At 36.3% G+C, this 19,871-nt stretch overlaps 1 protein-coding gene across 2 annotated transcripts in view; it reads left to right on the top strand.

The window, feature by feature from the left end:
• Positions 1-19,871, top strand: part of ARFGEF1 (ARF guanine nucleotide exchange factor 1) — a 134,747-nt gene that overhangs the window by 53,813 nt on the left and 61,063 nt on the right. For both annotated transcript variants that reach the window (XM_082675324.1, XM_082675325.1), the window contains exons 6-8: positions 4,055-4,331; positions 7,214-7,324; positions 19,341-19,516. In XM_082675324.1, coding sequence (XP_082531450.1) covers positions 4,055-4,331; positions 7,214-7,324; positions 19,341-19,516 — 564 coding nt within the window. The remainder of the gene's footprint in view (positions 1-4,054; positions 4,332-7,213; positions 7,325-19,340; positions 19,517-19,871) is intronic.

Below are 19,871 nucleotides of genomic sequence, written 5' to 3' on the forward strand. Positions count from 1 at the left end.
CTTCAGCAGGATAATTTTATTACTTTATAATGCAGTTAAGTTCGTTTGTTACTGCCTGTTTTCCGTTTCAGTACTCCTCACGTTCTGGTTTAATTGCTTGCTTATTTTTTGAGTCTGTTAAACACTACTATGAATTAAGAGTTAGTGGTAGTGTATATATGGACATATATACACTACCAAATGTAAAATAGATAGCTAGTGGGAAGCAGTCTCATAGCACAGGGAGATCAGCTCAGTGCTTTGTGTCCAGCTAGAAGGGTGGGATAGGGAGGGTGGGAGGGAGGGAGATGCAAGAGGGAAGAGATATGGGGATATATATATATGTATAACTGATTCACTTTGTTATAAAGCAGAAACTAACACACCATTGTAAAGCAATTATACTCCAGTAAAAATGTTAAAAAAAAAAAAAAAAGAGTTAGAGCTCTACAGAAATACTCCTCATTCTTATCACTCCAGTCCTCTTCCTCCCTTCTTTGTACTCCTTGGATGTAGCTAATCTCTATTGTTTATGGTTTATCCTTCTACATTTCTTTAGCACAAATGAGCAGATACATGTATGGTTTCATGTATCACCTTTCTTATATGAAAGGTAGTATACTGTATTAGTCATCTGTCACTGCATAACAAATTACCCCAAACTTCAGCTGCTTAAAACTCACAGCTTAGCTGCTTATCTCTCACAGTTTCTGAGGGTCCAGAATCCAAGAGTGGCTTAGCTGGTGGTTGTAGCTTGGATTTCACATGAAGTTGCAGTTGGCTGCATGGATCACAGTATCAGCTGGGGCTGAAGTCATTTAAAGCCTTCATTGGGCAGAGAATGAGAGAGAGAGAGAGAGAGATAGAGAGAGAGGAACAAGGCAGAAGCTACATTGTCTACCTTATGATCAGAAGTGGTCACCCAAAGAGTCGTGTACCACAGTCTTCATTGCAGCACTGTTTACAATAGCCAGGACATGGAAGCTACCTAAGTGTCCATCGACAGACGAATGGATAAAGAAGATGTGGCACATATATACAAGGGAATATTACTCAGCCATAAAAAGAAACGAAATTGAGCTATTTGTAGTGAGGTCGGTGGACCTAGAGTCTGTCATACAGAGTGAAGTAGATCAGAAAGAGAAAAACAAATACCATATGCTAACACATATATATGGAATCTAAAAAAAAAAAGAGTTCTGAAGAACCTAGGGGCAGGACAGGAATAAAGACGCACACGTAGAGAATGGACTTGAGGACACGGGGAGGGGGAAGGGTAAGCTGGGACGAAGTGAAAGAGTGGCATGGACACATATACACTACCAAATGTAAGGTAGATAGCTAGTGGGAAGCAGCCACATAGCACAGGGAGATCAGCTCAGTGCTTTGTGACCACCTAGAGGGGTGGGATAGTGAGGGTGGGAGGGAGGCAAGAGGGAGGGGATATGGGGACATATGTATATGTATAGTTGATTTACTTTGTTATACAGCAGAAACTAACACACCATTGTAAAGCAATTATACTCCAGTAAAGATGTTCAAAAAAAAAAAAAAGATCACCCAGACCATCCCTGGCACAGTGTGGGAGGGGACTCTACAAAGAAGTGAAAATCAAGAGGTAGAGATCATTGGTGGCCATCTTAAAAAGGCTGGCTACCACACGTACTCTGGATACTCTTTCATACTCTTCACTTAGCAGTATGTCCTGGAAAGCATTCCATATCAGCCCTTAGATCTTCCTCATTCTTCTTTATAGATGCAGAGTACTCGAGCATGTACTATAGTCTATTCAGTCACTCTCCTATGTATTGACATTGGATTATTGCTAATATTTTGTAACCACATATAATCGTTTTGCTGCTTTTTTTCGAAGAAGTGAATGAAATTTTATCACTTTTTAATAGAAGTATAAGTTTTATCGGTTTGACTTGTTCAGCAAATTTTACTACATTCCCTGTACATTCTTGGCACTGTTCTAGTTCTCAATTGTACAGTGCTGGGCAAAATACCAGCACTGTATCACCACTACTTTCAGAATTCTTACAGACATAGAGGGGAAAGATGAATCTTAAATAATCACACAAATAAATATATAACAAATGAGTTATGATAAAGGCTATGAACATGTTTCATGTTATGAGGCATATTAGTTCTGTGCTATGGATAATTAGAAAAGTCAGAAAGGGAAGAGAGAAAATTAAAAAGGCAAAGCAGAATAATTTTCCACATTTGCTAAAATATTCTAAGCTAGAAGTCTAATTCATTCGTATATACAGCTGATAACTTTTCCTCTCCTTCCCAAATAAAATTCACTATAAAGTGTTCAGTTCTAAAATTATTTCAAGAGAAGATGCTAATTTCTTTCTCTGTAACAGTGGTTTTCAACTGGAGGTGGTTTTGCCCCCCAAGCCATATTTGAGACACTTTTGATTGTCATGACTGGGGTGAGTCATAACCTGTAATGGGTTTCTACCCATTAGAGATAGGGATTGGGATGTTGCTAAACTCCCTGCAGTACCCTGGACAACCTCCACCTCCCCCAGCGCACGCGCGCGCACAAAAACAAAAAAAAAAACAAAAAAAACACAAAGGATTATCTGTTCCAAAGGTCAATGGTTCTGATGTTGAGAAACCCTACTACAAAGTTGAAAGTGTATAGAAAATGTTTAAAGTTAAGTTCCTCTTTTTTCCCAAGGATCTTTCTAGAGTTTATACAACTCTGGAATAAGTAGAAAAAACTAGAATTCAACATTATGCTTGTCTGTAATTCCTAAGCATGTGCTTGCCCTACTAAACCATGGTACGGATTAGCTGAAGTTAGGCTGAGGGCGAGATTGGATTGCAAGTCAAAGGTTCCTCACTGTTAATTTGGAAATGGACTTTCTCATGAATGGCCTAAAGCTTTGAGAAGTCTGAGAAGTTTCTTCTGATTCCAACTGTGTGCAACTAGTCATGCCCATCAGTTTCCTTATCTGTAAAATAAGGGACTTAGATCATTGCAGATTATAAGTCTTTTCGTACCTTTTGGGCATTTAAATCTTTTAATTCAAATTTGTTTTATAAATTCATATGATTAATTCTGATATTTCTGCATAACCTAGAATATTACTAGGAATATGAAATGTTCATGTTTGACACTGTAAAATATTTATCTTTGTGGAAATTAATTCTGTGAGAATGATTCCTATTAGGTCATGAGGATCAAAAGAGATGTGTCTAAAAGCAATAAAGTGCCAAAAAATGAAACCCTGTGATCTTGATTGTTACTGTTTTTAGCATCTTGTAAGTGAGCCAGTTTTACACGTAGTATTACGTACATAGTAATTTAGGTCTCCTAAAATAAAACTGGAACATTTATAGTTTTTTCATTCTTATTAGATGACTGATTGGGCAGAGGCATTTAAGTACTCGTAATTTTATTTATTAAGTGTAACTATTATTTTTTAATTAAAAGATATTTGGCAAGGTGACATGAGAACATGCTACAGAAATGTACACACCGAAAGGTTCCCTCCCACTCTTGTTTCCAGTTCAGTCATTTCCTAACTTCTACCCCCAAAGGTAACCATTATTACTAGTTTCTTGTGTAAATGTCTAGACTTTGTTTCTATATATATAAGTAAAAATGAATGTGTGTGTATTTTATTTCCCTGTCCACTTTTTTCCTCCCTTAGTGAAGCTTTTATTTGATTTTAGGTAAATCTACTGTTACATTGGCAACAGTCCAATTATCATTCTAAGGTTATTAAAAATTAATTTGTTTTTAATTTTGTTTTGTTTCAGTAATACATTTACATCATTCAAACACCAAAAATAATGACAAGAGGATATAGTGAAAGACTTCCATCTCTGTTCTTGTTTGCCAAATTCCATCCCCCTAAGAAGTAACCACTGTTTCCTGTTGTTCTTCGTTTTCAGTATGTTTTAGTTTTTTATTTCTGATGGACCACGATTTCTAAGCCTAGAGACAAGGTGGCAGCTCCTATGAAGGATTTATAGTTGAGTATAACATTACCCCTCCAAATTTTAAACAACTTATTTTGCTAATATTGGCAATTATTTTCTTTCTTTCCAGTTGCAGGAAGCCAAACAAATGGAAAAAGAAAGGCATCGACAGCATCATCATCTGTTGCAGTCTCCAGTAAGCCATCATGAGCCTGAATCACCTCAACTTAGATATTTGCCACCTCAGACTGTTGATCATATATCCCAGGAACATGAAGGGGACCTTGATCCCCATTCACATGATGTGGATAAAAGCCTTCAGGATGATACAGAACCTGAAAATGGATCTGATACTTCCAGTGCAGAAAATGAACAGACTGAAGCTGATCAGGCAGCTGCAGCCGAAAGTAATCTTTCTGAGAAGGGGTTGCAGGGGTTGGGAGGTGTGTGTTGGGGGAAGAATGTAGGAGGGCATTTTTGGTAAAGAAAAGTGGAAAGGGTGATATGACTTAATGGGTATCAGGCACATTGTGGTAATTGTGGACTTTGTCCATCCTAGGTGATAAAGTTTTCTTAAAATTAGTTCATAGCAAACAGGAGACCTATTTATTTAGTAAAGTTTTCTGGAATGTGACTGAAAATTTTAGGAAATCATTATAAGATCACAAGGTACTATTGTCAAAAAAAAGGACTGAAATTAAATATGAAAAGATATCTTTTGAATAACCACCTGGCATACAAAAATATTTATTTTTATAGCCTGATGTGTAATAATCGATAAGATTTAGATATTCTCTGTTTTTTCTAAGTAAATTTATAAGAAAAAGGTTACAAGATTACAAAAATTAAATTGCATTTATTTATTTTACAAATGTGTTTCTCTAAAAATAATCACGTGCAGTCATTTTTTCCCCAAACGTTATTCTCAGCTTTAGCTGTTCTATAAAACTGCCAGGAAACGAGTTTCTTCCCTTTGTTCCTCCTTAGCTTGGTGTCAAAAAAATGATGGAAATTCTGTTGCCTTTCCAGTGTGGTTTTGTAGAACTAGGATGGTTAGGGCTTAGTTACAATTCATCTGAATTCTGTGTTTTTACTTTACTTTGAGGAAAGACTTCTATAGTATATTTTCAGCTCTTGATTTTTTTCTTTAACCACATCTTTTCCATAACATAACAGTGGTTTGAGCATCAGCAGTGTCATGAATTGGTGCCTTTTTACTCTTTTTAAGAGTACTTTATTTAGCATTTACTTTAAAGGGGACAGTTTTGATAAACCAAGCATTGCTAGTACTCAAGCTAATAATGAATCCATACTGCCTATATGATTTACATTTTTCTAGCCTGCCCTTGCTGAAATTTCCCCTACTTTAACTGTAAGCTTATAAAGGAGCTGTTCAAAGAGCTAATCTATAATAAGGCTGGAACTTTATTTATTCCTCCATTTCTTCATCCGTGCATTCAGCAAATATTGATTTAGCATACTGTGTCCCAGGCACTGTGCTAGGACTTGGCGTTAAAAAAGCTGATGAAGGTGTAGCCATTGCTCTTAGGGTACTCATGGTCTGCCTGGAAGGTCAGGCATGTATAAATGAGGTGTAATGTGATAAATATCCTGCAAGTGGCATGCATAAGATAATTCTACTGAGGAGAGTTAGGAAGTACTTTTGTAGAGAAAGTGTTGCTTTAGCTGAATCTTGTTTGGATAAGGGAAGGAATTGCCTAGCCAGAAAATTTAGGGAGTTTTCTAACAGAAGAAACAACATAGACCAAGACCCAAGGGGTGGAAGCGTCTACTGTGTAGTAGGTGCCACTGTAGGTAGCTTTTAAGATACAGCACTATAAATAAGACATAATTCCTGTGGGATAGTCGTGATTTTTAAAGGTGTTTTTCTCTCGACAGCTGATATAAATGAAAATTTTGCTTCTGAGCCGTTGGGTGAGAGTGCGTGGTCTGGAATTAGATTATCTGCTTTGAATCACACCTCTCTCACTTACTGGCTATGTGACTTTGGACATAAAAGTTAACTTCTATAATCATTTCCCATGTGTAATAAGTATTATTCACGGTTACTCTAATTCTGTTAGATAATTTATAAGAGAATTGACTCGATTTGCTAATCATTTTGTGCACATTTTAGTGACTATATATATTTAGTTATGTTGAAATTGTTAATTTTTAGACTCTTGGTAACTTTAGCCAATTGGAGTGCAGGAATACAAAATTTAAGAAAGATGGAAAGATTGTATGTCAAGACATTTATATGTTTTTACTCCACAGAAGAATCTAAATGCTGTTGTATTTGAATTTTTTATAAAATGAAGTTACTGATTTGGCGTGCTTATTTATCAACTTTCTCCTGTGACATTCAGTATTTTGTAGAATGCAGCGAACAGTAGATTAGGAGCAGTGAACAACAGGGAGGACAGACTTCTGGAAGTCAGAGTTTTACGTAGTGGTCCTTCATAGTGGTGTGAGTTGCGGGGTGTGTGTAGACAGTAGCACCATAAGCTCACATGCAGTCTGAGGCCATTTGCTGTAGGGCAGTGGCTCCCAGAACAGGGACCCAGATCTCAAAGCATCATAAAGTGCCAACTGAGCCTTCCTGAGATATTTTCAGCATTTCAGAAAATCCCGGGGAAACCGTATTTTTATCTGCAAAAGTCACTACAAACTGACTGGGAATATCAAGTTTTATTAGTTTCTTGTGTGTTCAGAAGTTCTGATTGGTATTATGTCTGTTTTTGATTAATGTTAAATTGGGAGATGAATTCTTTTTTACTTACTAAATTTAGTTTTACATTGGATATGTGGAGTATGTTGGGGAAAAAATAGTAAGGAAGAGCTCAGATAGCCCAGTCTCTGGTTCTTCAAGGACCTCATTATATTAGAGCACAATGATGAGCTTGTTATTACTGGTGAGCCTAATTAATCAAAACAAGCTTTAATTACGTTTAATATTATTTGATCAGTGTGGGACATGTTAGAAATGTTTCATTCAGAACTTTTAAAAGTTTTGGTTCTTAAAGGAATAATCTAGAAAACTCATTTAAGTTGAATAGTCATTTAATAGCTTGTCAAACGAATCATTGTTGAAATTGACTTAATGATAAAACATTTTAAAATATGGTTTGGTTAAAAGTTTTGAAGATTTAACATGTAATTGCTTCTAGTTTCATATATCTGTTTTTTTCTTTTATTCTTAATTTCTTAGATTTTTTTCATTATAAATGTTTAGTAAAAGTTTCCAAAAAACTAAAATACTGTTTTCTTGAATTTTTCTTTTTTAAAGCATTATCTAAAAATGATGTATTATACGATGGCGAAAACCATGACTGTGAGGAAAAGCCACGAGACATTGTGCAGAGCATTGTAGAAGAAATGGTGAACGTCATCGTTGGAGGTAGCATATTTGACTTGAAATTAGTTTATTCTGTCTTATGTTATTTCATGTGACTGTGGGGACTATTTTATAATGTGCAAAACAGAAAAGGCAAAAATTGTGTGTAGAAAAATATTTAAATCTCTTTGATTATAGATGAGTACTTCCTTTTTCTCCAGTTTCAGTTATAATCTGTTTATAAAAACCCACTGTTCCCCACCCCATTAAAAAAAAGGTTGATTACCATTTCATTTTTTGTTTTTATGTTTGCTGGGAGAAGGGCAAGGGTATATTTTCCTTCCTCCTAAATGTGTTAAACTTTATAAACTAGAAAATGTTTAAATTGATTTGGGTTTTAGTATTTTGTATCTTCGGAAAAATCGTGATTTCTTATACCTTTATTATCATGACCCAAGTCATAGCTGATACAGGGGCAGATCCTATCATATGGATTGTATTATAAAAATTTTTTAAAGTTTGATAGGAGTTTCATTCACACTTCTTGTGAACAGTATTATTATAGATAGGATTAGATTTGAGACCAATCCACTGAAGCTTATTTAATTCATGGTATCTTACACAGGACTAAGCATAGTACCTTGCTACATGTACTTCTAGAAATATGATTAAATGTACAGTGTGGCTCTTGAATGAGAATAGTACTATTTCAGCCATGCCTAATTTCCATTTATAATGTCATTTCTAAGAATATATTTCCTTCTTTAGTACAACACTAGAAGCAAGTATTCATCTGATTGCATTCTTAATTTTTCATTCATCTTTTCATTCAACGAATACTTAGGAAGCACATACAATTGTATGGCACTGTAAGGAGACACAAACGTTTATCTGAAATAGACCATGCTCTGGAGGAAAGGGGTTCTGGAGTATAGGAATGTAAGATAAGTGTCATTAGAAAGAAATAGCTAAAATCCTATTAAAATTCAAAAAAAAGAATGGGTATTTCTAGCTAAAATTATCCAGGAGGGCTTCATGTAGGAGGTGACACTTGAACTTAGACTGTATAGATACTCACGCAGGTATAGGGAGTGGTGTTTGATGTATGGGAAACAGTTAGCTAAACTCTAGAGAGAATGATTTGGGAATTGGCAGGTGGTGCTTTAGCTGAAGTGTAGAGTATGTGGTGTCATATGGTAGAAAATAAGTTTGAAAAAGTAGTTTGGAGCCAACCAATGGATGGTTATAAATTCCAGCTTTAGGATTTTGAACTTCGTTCTAAGAGAGAATAAGTTACCATTGAAGATTTTAGAACTAAGAAATGAAGTAATCAGAATAATGTTTTAAGAAGCTAAGTAGGGAAATATGAAGTCCAGTGAAAGACCAGTGCAGTAATCTAAACCTAAACAGGACAGTAGCAGTGGAAATAGAGAGGAAAAAGTGAATGAGAAGTGAGAAATGGAAGTTGAATCAAGAAGGGTTTGCAACTGATTGAAATCTAGGTGAAAGAGAATGAAAACTGTGTCAAAAATCCCAAAGATTACCTCAAGATTTGGTGATTCACTAGAAGGACTCATCATATAGTTACACTCACCACTGTGATGTGGTGAGTCAAGGTACAAGGCAAAATCATCAAAGGGAAAAGGCGTATGGGGCAAAGTCTGGAGGAAATCAGGTGGACAATTCCAGGATTCCTCTCCCAGTGAAGTTACATGGGAAACTCTTAATTTCCTCAAGCATTGAATTATGAAGTGCTGGCTAGCAGGGCAGCTCCTTAGAGACTGAGTGCCCCAAGTTTTTGGGGGGAGCCTGTGGTATAGGCACTCTCTATCTGCATATACCAAAATTCCAGATTCCCAGAGGGAAAGCTGGTGTTCCAGCATAAACCACATTATTTGTACAAACTATTGAGGCACAGTGAGCCACTTTTATTGGTTCTGGGAAGAGTGAGAATCCTCCCGAAGTGTAAATTCCAAGGTTCCAGCCAAGAGCCAACTTTGCAAGCAGGCCTTTCTAAGGATAGGCAGTCTCAGGCATGCTATGTTAGCTCTTTTCTGCACAGGCAGTCTCCCAGTTTTTGAGCCTAAATGGGTAAGTGGGTGGTAGTACTATTGGTAGAATTATTGGAGTAGATGTTGGCGTGGGAAGAAAGGTACTAATTTTTATTTTGACATTGCATTTGACCGTCAGGTGTGCCATTCATGTGGAAATGTTTATGAAATATATAATGGAAATACAGAACTCTGGCCTAAGAGATAATCAAGGCAGGTGTTATAGGTGGGAGTCATTCTGTTAAAATTAGTACTTGAAGTAGATTACCAAATGGGAAAGTGTAGAGGCTAAAGAAGAGAGCATGGTCTTGGGGAATATGAATTTTTCAAAAAACCATAAACTTATAATAAGGGAAGAAAGAAAGTATTAGGTATCCACACATTCTCTTAAAATTTTATAATGTATATTAGGGGTTGGAAAATAATGTTCCATGAACCAAATTTGGCCCACTACCTATTTTTGTAAATAAAGTTTTATTGGAACACAGCCATGCTTATTTGTTTATGTATTGCTTATAGTGGCTGCCTTTGCACTACAAAAGTAAAGTTGAGTAGTGGCAACAAAGATCATATGGCCAGCAAAGCCTAAAATGGCTACTGTCTGGTCCTTTGCCAGTTTCTAATACATATGAATACAGAGTGTGAAGTGAAAGTTCTTTCATTTTTCTGCTTTTTACTTAGAAAACTTTCAAACCTAGAGAATAGTTCAAGGAACAGTACAGTTAAAACTGTAGGTCCTTTTCTAAATCACTAATTATTAACAGTTTTGCTACATTTGTTTTACTTGTCTTTAAGTAGACCCGTGTGTGTGTTTTGTTTTTGCTGAACCATTTGAAAGTTGGCTATATACAACATGACGCTTTACCCCTAAAATAACTCAGCATATATCTTCTAAGAATAAGGGCATTCTCATACATAACCACAATTCCATTTTCACACCTAAGAAAAGTAACTCTCTTTTAAGAATATCTAATATAAATACACTTTAAAGTGTTCCTAGTTGTCCCCAAATGTGTTTCTTATATCCTTTTTTTTCTTTTTCTAGTCCAGGACCCATTCTAGGTACACTTGCTGCATTTGATTATGTCTCTTTGGTCTCGTTAGTTGAGAACAAGTCCTCTTGCCTTTTTTCCATCTTTCATAACATTTATTTTTAAGAGTGTAATATTGTCTTGCAGAATGTTGCACAGTTTGAATTGATCTGATGATTTCCTAATTTTGATTTAGAGTAAACATATTTGGCAAAAATACTGCATAGGTAATGTTGGTATTTCTTATTACATCATATAAATTGGTGCATAATTAAGTTACCCCCTGTTGGTGATAATGTTTGATCACCTGGTTAAAGATGACCACCAGCTCTCTTCATTGTAAGGGAACATTTTCCCCTTTATAATTAATAAGTAATCTGTGAGTGATACTTTGAGATCATATCAAGATCCATTCACTTACTGGTTTTAAAATCCCTTGATGATCCTTAGATATTACATGGATTGCAATATAGTGATTTCATAATTCTAATATTAATCAACATTTTTATATGGAGAAGAGCACCTCCCTTTATTCAGTGTGTTATAATCCTTTACTGTCATCATTTTTTGTTCCTGATCTGGCCAGTGGGAATCCCTTCAAGCCAGCCCCTGTGTCCTTTTGATGTGATTGCATTGTCTTTGAGCATTTCCTTGTTTTCTGGAACAGTAAGATGTTCTAGGTTCACCTTCAGCTTTCCCTTGTCCCAGCCCTGGAATCAACAAGTTCTTTAGGAGTCCTTATTCTTTTTACTGGGCAATTGTATTTAGAGACCAAGGCCTAGGTACTAGGTATGCTCACTGCTACTGGGGTGTTATTACTTTTAGTCTTTTCCAGTGGACAGAAACAGGAGATATACAATCACAAGATAATCTTATTAGTTCCAATTCACATCCAGCACCACAAGGTTTCTCTTCATCTTCCTGCATTTCATTCTTGTGTTTCTTTTTCCACAGTGAAAACCTAAATTTGCAGAAACAGTGTGCCATTACCAAGAACAAGCTGATTAATTAAAGTTCAGATTTCTTTGCAATCATATGTGTCCTTAGAATATATTTTACTAAGGATGAAGAGAGTACTGTGTTCAGAAGTTACTTGTATTAACTATTTTTATTGATTTAACTTTTTAAATTGAAGAACATTTACATGATTCAAAGTAAAAATTATATAAAATACTTAGAGAACTCTTCCTTCCATTTCTCCCCTTGCTGACCTGCCTTATAGGTAACGACTTTCATAAGCTTGTAGTTTATAACAGCAGTCCCTAACCTTTTTGGGACTGGTTTCATAGAAGACAATTTTTCCACGGACCGGGACAGGGGGATGGTTTCGGATGATTCAAGCACATTACATTTATTGCTCACTTTATTTCTATTATTATTTTATTGATTGATTGCTGCGTTGGGTCTTCGTTGCTGCACGTGGGCTTTCTCTAGTTGAGGCGAGCGGGGCTACTCTTCGTTGCGGTGCGTGGGCTTCTCATTGTGGTGGCTTCTCTTGTTGCAGAGCACAGGCTCTAGGTGCTCAGGCTTCAGTAGGTGTGGCACACGGGCTCAGTAGTTGTGGTACACGGGCTTAGTTGCTCCGCGGCATGTGGGATCTTCCGGACCAGGGCTCGAACCTGTGTCCCTTGCATTGGCAGGCGGATTCTTAACCACTGCGCCACCAGGGAAGTCCTATTTCTATTATTATTACGTTGTAATATATAATGAAATAATTATACAGCTCGCCATATTGCAGAATCAGTGGGAGCCCTGAGCTTGTTCTCACTTGCCACTCACTGATAGGGTTTTGATATGAGTTTGTAAGCAATTAATTCATTATGGTCTCTGTGCAGTCAAACCTCTCTGCTAATGATAATCTATTTGTAGCCGCTCCCCAGTGCTAGCATCACTGCCTCAGCTCCATGTCAGATCGTCAGGCATTAGATTCTCATAAGGAGCTTGCAACCTAGATCCCTCACATGCGCAGTTCACGGTAAGGTTTGCGCTCCTATGAGAATCTAACGCTGCCGCTGATCTGACAGGAGGCAGAGCTCAGGCAGTAACGCGAGTGATGGGGAGCGGCTGTAAATACAAATGAAGCTTCGCTCGCTCACCCACCACTCACCTCGTGCCGTGTGGCCTGGGGTGTTGTGGGGGGCAGTGTTGGGGACCCCAGGTTTATAGTGTGTGTGTGTGTGTGTGTGTGTGTGTGTGTGTTTCCCCAGAGAAGTAAGCAAATACTTATGATTATTTCTCTTTCTTTTTGATAGAACACTGTATATCTTCTGTGTCTTCCCCTTTTTTCACCTAATATGTACTAGAAATCCCTCTATTTCAGTTGATAGAGATTTCTCTTAATCTTTTTTCTTGTGGCTGTCTGCATAATACTCTATTATGTGGGTATATGTTTATTCAGCCAGTCCTCTGCTGACAGGAACTTTGGTTGTTTCCAGTATTTTGCTATTACAAATAAAGCTGCAGTGAATAACCATGTATATCTGTATTCATATTTGTGGAGATTGATCCTCTGGGCAAATTCAAAGAGGTAATATTACTAGGTCAAGTGGTAAATGAATGTGAAGGTATGTTAGCTTTTGCTGAATTTCTCTTCATAAGTGTTGTATTGTTTTGCACTCTTACTTGAAACATACAAGAGTGCCTTTTTCTCCAAGCTCCCAGTGGAGTTTAAAGTTTTGAATTTTTGCCAGCCTGACAGGTGAGAATTGTATCTTACTTTAGTTTTAATTTGCATTTCTCCACGAGTGAAATTAAATATCTTGTTGTGTTTGAGGGCCATTGTATATCTTTTTTAGGGAGTCATTATTCATGTCTTTTGTTCATTCTGTCAGGTTTTTATCCTTTTTCCCTTATAATTTCGGAGAATCCTTTTATATTAGGATTCTGTGATATATTTTACAAATATTTTCTCTCAGTTCCTTATTTGCCCAAGTCTTCTGACCTTGATATGTTTTTTGCTCTTTAAAAAGTTTTTTTAATAACATTTTTCATGCATGTCTGTATTCATATATTTGAATATAAATGGGAACATACTGTACTTACTGCTTTATAATCTGCTGTTGTCACATACTAAATTATAGTTTTCCTTTCATGTCATATTGTACTTAATTATATTGGTGGTCCATAATTTATTTAAATAACCTCCTATTAATACTAGCATTTAGGTTGTTTACTAGTTTTTGCTTTGCATGGCTCTCATGGAGCATTCATATTATAGATATCATTTTGCACTTTTCTTTAGGGTAAGGAATACTTGACCAAGATGTATGAACATTTAAAATTTATATACAGTGCTTTGTTTAACATCACTTTAATAGATGGACTATATCTTATTGTTTTAATTTATGTTTCTTTGATTATTTGCATGGTAAAAACATAGGAAGCAGTCATTATTTTTGTAGGTCAAATACTGGCAATTTCATGTGGTGCAGCTGAGTGTCTATGGGCTATTTATACTTTTCTGAATTGCCTATTCCTATCTTTTGCCCATTTTTCCATTCAGTTTTTTTGGTTTTTGTTCTTTTTTTGTTTTTCATCTTTATTGGAGTATAATTGCTTTACAGTGTTGTGTTAGTTTCTGCTGTACAACAAAGAGAATCAGCTGTATGTATACATATATCTCCATATCCCCTCCCTCTTGTTGGGTTTTTGTTCCTTAATTCAAGATTTCTTCATCTTAAGAAATTAGCCCTTGTTCATTGTATTATAAATATTTTTTCTCCAGTCTTTGTTTTGTTTTGTTTCCCTTTGCTTCTGTTGTTACTGTTCTCAGCAGATATTTGACCATACCTAAAAAATTTAACAAATAAAGCCTTTTTCTTTGTGATTTTGTTTTTGTCTTGCTTAGAATGGATTAAGATTATAAAAATAATCTAAGATTATAAAAATATTCTACCATACCATGTTTTTCTAATACTTTTGTTTTCATTTTTTTAATTTAAATTTTTAATTCATCTGAAATTTATTTTTCCGTTTGGTATGAGATTAGATAGCTAGTTATAACCTAGAATAATACTTCCTTTCCTAAATTAATTTGAAATCCCACTTTTATCCAAAATGGTTCTGTTGGAGTTTTCTGTACAGTCACATTGAGCTGTTTATTCTTATCCAGTGTTGAATTGTTTAAAATATTTTAACTTTATTGTATATGTTGATCTTTATAGTGCAAGTCCCTCCCCATCAGTTTTTTATACATTTCATTAAATGTATACACAAAGTTTAGAACCAGTTCATTCAGTTCAAAAAGTAAGTTTATTTAGTAATTGTTTCTAAATGTTTTTCATTTGGTTATCTTGGGTTTTCTAGGTGAGTAATGATATTTTATCTTTGTTTCTTCCTTTATAATATTTACGCTTCATTTTTGGTCTCTCAGTTTTGTTATATAACATTAGTTTGAACCTCAAGAAAATGTTGAGTAGGGTTAATGGTGGCAAGAATCCTCATTTGTTTTTAACATTATTGCTGTATTTCACCCGTAAGTTTGATGATTGCTTTTGTGTTTTGGAGGATACTCTTTATCAAGTTCAGTAAGTTTTCTGTATTTCTAGTTTATTAAAAGATACTTTTTATCTTTTTGTGTGTGTGCCTGGGTGTGATTTTACTTTTGTTTTTTAAATCAGGACTAGCTGTTGAATTCTTTTCATAACTTTTCATCATTCTAGTGATTTTTCTATTATGTTTTTAGCTATTAATTCTCCTCTTTCTTTCCATTCTTCCCTTCCACATCACACACTACAGTTGTTGAGTATTTTTCATCATATCCTTTATTGCTCTGACAGTCTTTCCTAATTTCCATCATTTTGTCTTATGATTCTGCATTCAGAGAAAATATTACAAGGGGCTTTCCAATACTTTATTCATTAATGTCCATTCTATTGCTTTTCCCAGTGTATGTTTTTTCTTTCAGTAATTTTGTTTTTGTCTCCAAGAACCCCTATTTTTTCTTGAGCTCCCTTTTTTCATAGCGCTTTGCGCTTTTTTTTTTTTTTGTGCGATACATGGGCCTCTCACTGTTGTGGCCTCTCCCGTTGCAGAGCACAGCCTCCGGACGCGCAGGCCCATCGGCCATGGCTCATGGGCCCAGCCGCTCTGTGGCACGTGGGATCCTCCAGGACCGGGGCACGAACCTGTGTCCCCTGCATCGGCAGGCGGACTCTCACCCACTGCGCCACCAGGGAAGCCCCTGCTCCTATTTATTGACGCAGTATTCTTTCACACATCTCTGGGAGTACCAATTAAAATTGTTCCAGCTGTAAAATGTTTCACCGGGAAACCATTTGCTCAGATTGCTGACCTTTGTCCTTACTTTTGAGCGTAGACTTTACATTTCTGTCTGTTTAAAGAATAGAAAGACCAGATTTGATCAGTATATAAAGAGCTTTCTCAGTAATTCTGTGCACTGCTTTTCCATTTCTCATGAGGCTTTCCTCTCCAGAGTCTGCCAGGTGACTGCCGTCCAAAGGCAGACCTTATTTCCCAGCTGAGAACTTAACTAAAAGAAGCAGATGCCTCCCTTGAGCAGAGGGGGATCCTGGTGATCCTTGGGCTGTGTTGTAAGCACACACTGAAGCCATGTGAAGCTTGGGATAAATGCTGTTTCAACGTTTTATATATTCTAGCCTCGGGGTCAGGAGTGGGGGGAGCGTTCTTCAAACTTGGTTTGTTCCCATTCTCCCAGCCTTTGCCAGGAAATCTTAGGCTGCCTTCATTCAGTTAGGGCTTTATTTAGCATTAGTTAAGTAGAAACAGGTGGTTAGAGTGGAAGCCTAGAACCTGAGATTTCACTGCTGTACTAGCTTGCTCAGTGTTTATTGCAGCACTCTCTCTTCTCCCTTAGCTGGGACGCTGCTCTCTCCCTTCCTACCCTACTTCTTAGGTTAAGACACCTACCAAGCAAATCCTCCACTTTAATTAACAGGCTGCACTCAGATACATTCTAGATGATCATGGCTGCTGACAGCTCTGTTGGTAGACGTTGGCCTGGTTTCCCAAGCTCTCTTCCCTCCTACCCCATAGCCCTTGGCATTCTGTCTAGGCTTGGGAGTATATTGGAACCCACATGGTACAATTCAGCCACTTCTCAGGTAGCTCTGTCCTTTGCATGTGTTCAGTCACAGGCATCTGAACATTATTGGCTTTTCCCTTCTTCCTCCATCCGAACCTTTTGTTGTTGTTGTTGTTGTTCATGCTGCGTGGCTTATGGGATCTTAGTTCTCCAACCAGGGATTGAACCCAGGCCATGGCAGTGAAAGCACCGAGTCCTAACCACTGGACCGCCAAGGAATTCCCATGAACTTATCTTAATTTTTAGAAATTCCTTCAAGATTTTGGTCTATTGATTATATCCTCCTTAGTTTTCCAGTGCTACTAAAGGCTATTTCTCTTGTTTATATTTTTTCCCTTGTAGTTTCAGTGGGATTTGTGAAAGAAGAAGGTAAATTAGTGGGCTCAGCTCACCACCTTGTAAACAGAAGTCTGCACTTATGTTTAGGGGACAATTAGAGGGAGAATTAGAGGGAAAAAACATAGAGAATAATATCTAACTGTTAAGTACTTTCTTTGTATCCCCAATGATTTTAAGTGCTTTACTTGTGTTTACTCAATCCTCCCCAAACTCTGGGATGTTTAGGTACTGTTATGATTCTCTTTTTTACAAATGAGGAAATTGAGGCACTGAGATTAAGCTAACCTGTAAGAAGTGGTAAAGACTCCAACCCAAAGATGTCTGGCTTCAAAGCCTGAAAATAAAATAAGAATGTTTTCAATTCGTTTCAGAAATTTCCTAAGAAGGAAAGTATTATCAATGAATATTAATTATTTCTTTAGAAATTTGATTTAGAAAAGAAAAATGGACAGTAGCTGATGTGTGGTAGGAGTTGCAGGAAAGTTATGTCTTTATAGTGAAAAGATGTGAGTGTGTTAGTTGAGTATTGGGGAAGATCCAGTCATGTGCACAAATTGAAAATGTAATGTTTCAAGAAAGTATCCAGGGGAGAAGGACACTACCTAAGGCAAGAAGAGGTAGATTTGAGGGTGAATGAATGATTCATCTTAGAAATGTGAAGGAATATTTTTTCCCTGAAATGAGAGGGAAGATAAAGATGATTGTTGGTGTTAAGGAATTTTATAGTGGGTGAGGAAGAGTAAGGAAGCCTGTGTTAAATTATCTGCATAGCTTAAGTAGAAGGCGGAAGTTGTTTATTAAGGGAAGGTGGAGGAGGGGCAGTGGAAAGAGATGTAATTGAGTACAGAGAAAAAGGTTGGGAGTAAGTGCTTTGGGGAACAATCATCAGTTTCTGATAATCATTATTAAATTTTTGTGACTTCTTCCAGAGAGTTCTTTACATATATATAAGCATTCTTTACATATATATAGAAAGCTGTAATAGTAGTTAGTGTGTCAGACATTAGCGTATTACCAGGTACACTCCTTTCATTACTCAAATCAGTTAAAAAATTGGGCACATGTTACCAGTTAGCAGCAAAATTAATAATAGCTACTACCCCTTATTGAGAACCAATTGTGTTCTTTATGTACTGTGCATGTGTGTGTGTTTTGGTGATTCCATATAGACATTATTATCTTTGTTGCTTATGAAGAAGGTGAAATAACTTCTCCAGTTAAGTGGTAGAGACATGATTAAAACAGCAGGGGTCTTTCATATTCTAAAATCTGTGCTCCTTCTAGTACATTGTATTTCCCTCATGCTAGCCTGTAATTTCTTTTACTTGGCAGCATGAGAGGAGCAGTTTCCTGCCAGATAGCTACTGAGTTATGGCCACAGACATGTATGTGTTCCTTTTTCTTTCTTTAGTTCATATTCTTTTCCATTATGGTTTATTACAGGATATTGAATATAGTTCCCTGTGCTTTACAGTAGTACCTTGTTGTTTATCCATTCTATGTATAATAGTTCACATCTGCTAATCCCAAACTCCCAATCCCTTCCTCCCCCATTCTCCCATCTCCTTGACAACCATAGTTTGTTCTCTGTCTGTGAGTCTGTTTCTGTTTCGTAGATAAGTTCATTTGTGTCATGTTTTAGATTCCACATACAAGTGATATCATGTGGTATTTTTCTTTCTCTTTCTGACTTACTTCATTTAGTATGATAATCTCTAGGTCCATCCATGTTGCTTCAAATTTCATTTTTTGTTATGACTGAATAGTATTCCATCGTGTTTTTATATGTGTATATCAATCACATCTTCTTTATCCATTCATCTGTCTATTGACATTTAGATTGTTTCCATATCTTGGCTACTGTAAATAGTGCTGCTATGAAGTTTTCTTTTTTAAAGTAACATACATTACACCTAGAGTAGTTCTGAAACTTGGTATTGTTTGCATTGTCTATGTTTGTCCTACTAGAAGTCATTTATTTCTGTGTATATTAATCACAAGTAAGATTACTCAGAGTGACATACTGAAGAATATTCACAGCCATTATTTCCATAGTTGTGTTCCAAAGAATATATGTTATTAGAGGTATTAGTAGGTATTCTAAAAAGGGGGTTGGGATCTCATGGTAAAATAAATTTTGGAAACACTGTGTATTGTATATCCCCTTTGGAGAACTCAGTGCGTATTAGCAAATTAAAGGCTGTGATAAAGATACCTATTTTCCATCATTTCCCAAACTTATTTGAAAATGGGATTTTTTTGAAGAATTTCTTTTAATATCTTAAGTCATTAGCATTCATTAGGACTCAGTTTAGTAAATGCTAATATAGACTAAAAGTAAGCTTCTGTTTCAGCACATTCTGTTAGCCTTTCATCAGCTGAGTGTGTTCCATTGCCAGAGCTACTTAAGGATCATGTTTGGATATATTCCAAATGCATACTTACTAGTAAGTATGCTAACCTTTAAATGGTGCCAATACATCTTACTTCACATTGCTTTTCTGCCACTGTTTCATTTTAAATAGTGTATGCTTTTTCAGTGCACTTCAGTTAAGTTAAATATGTTTGCATGTTTTTTCTTCTTACCGTTTTAGATATGGGAGAAAGGGCTACCATAAATGCAAGTGCAGATGGCAACATTGGAACCATAGAGGATGGTAGTGACACTGAAAATATTCAAGCAAATGGAATTCCAGGAACACCAATTTCTGTTGCATATACACCGTCCTTACCTGATGACAGATTGTCTGTCTCTTCCAATGATACTCAGGTATAAATAGAGGAAAAATCCTCTTAATCTTACAAATTGATAGGCTGCTACCAACACCTTGTGGTGAATATATCCAGTTGATAATGCTGGCTGATTTCAGTTTGAGGAAGTAAAAAGTTGTGGTTTTTTTCCCATTGATATAAATCCAGAGCAGTTTATTCCCTTAAAATATTGATAGCTATATTTCCAACTCTAAGGTGTGTCTCATATGTGTTCACATCTTTCCTCCTCCCCCATTGAAATTACATTTAAAAAGAACATTCTTATCACATATTTATAGGATAATTCTAGTATACTAGGAGGGGAAAGAGCTTCTGGAGATCTGGAGAACTTCGTCTTACCTTTGCTCAGGGTA

Source organism: Grampus griseus, assembly GCF_964374135.1.
Source record: "Grampus griseus genome assembly, chromosome: 17".
NCBI classification, from domain to species: domain Eukaryota; kingdom Metazoa; phylum Chordata; class Mammalia; order Artiodactyla; family Delphinidae; genus Grampus; species Grampus griseus.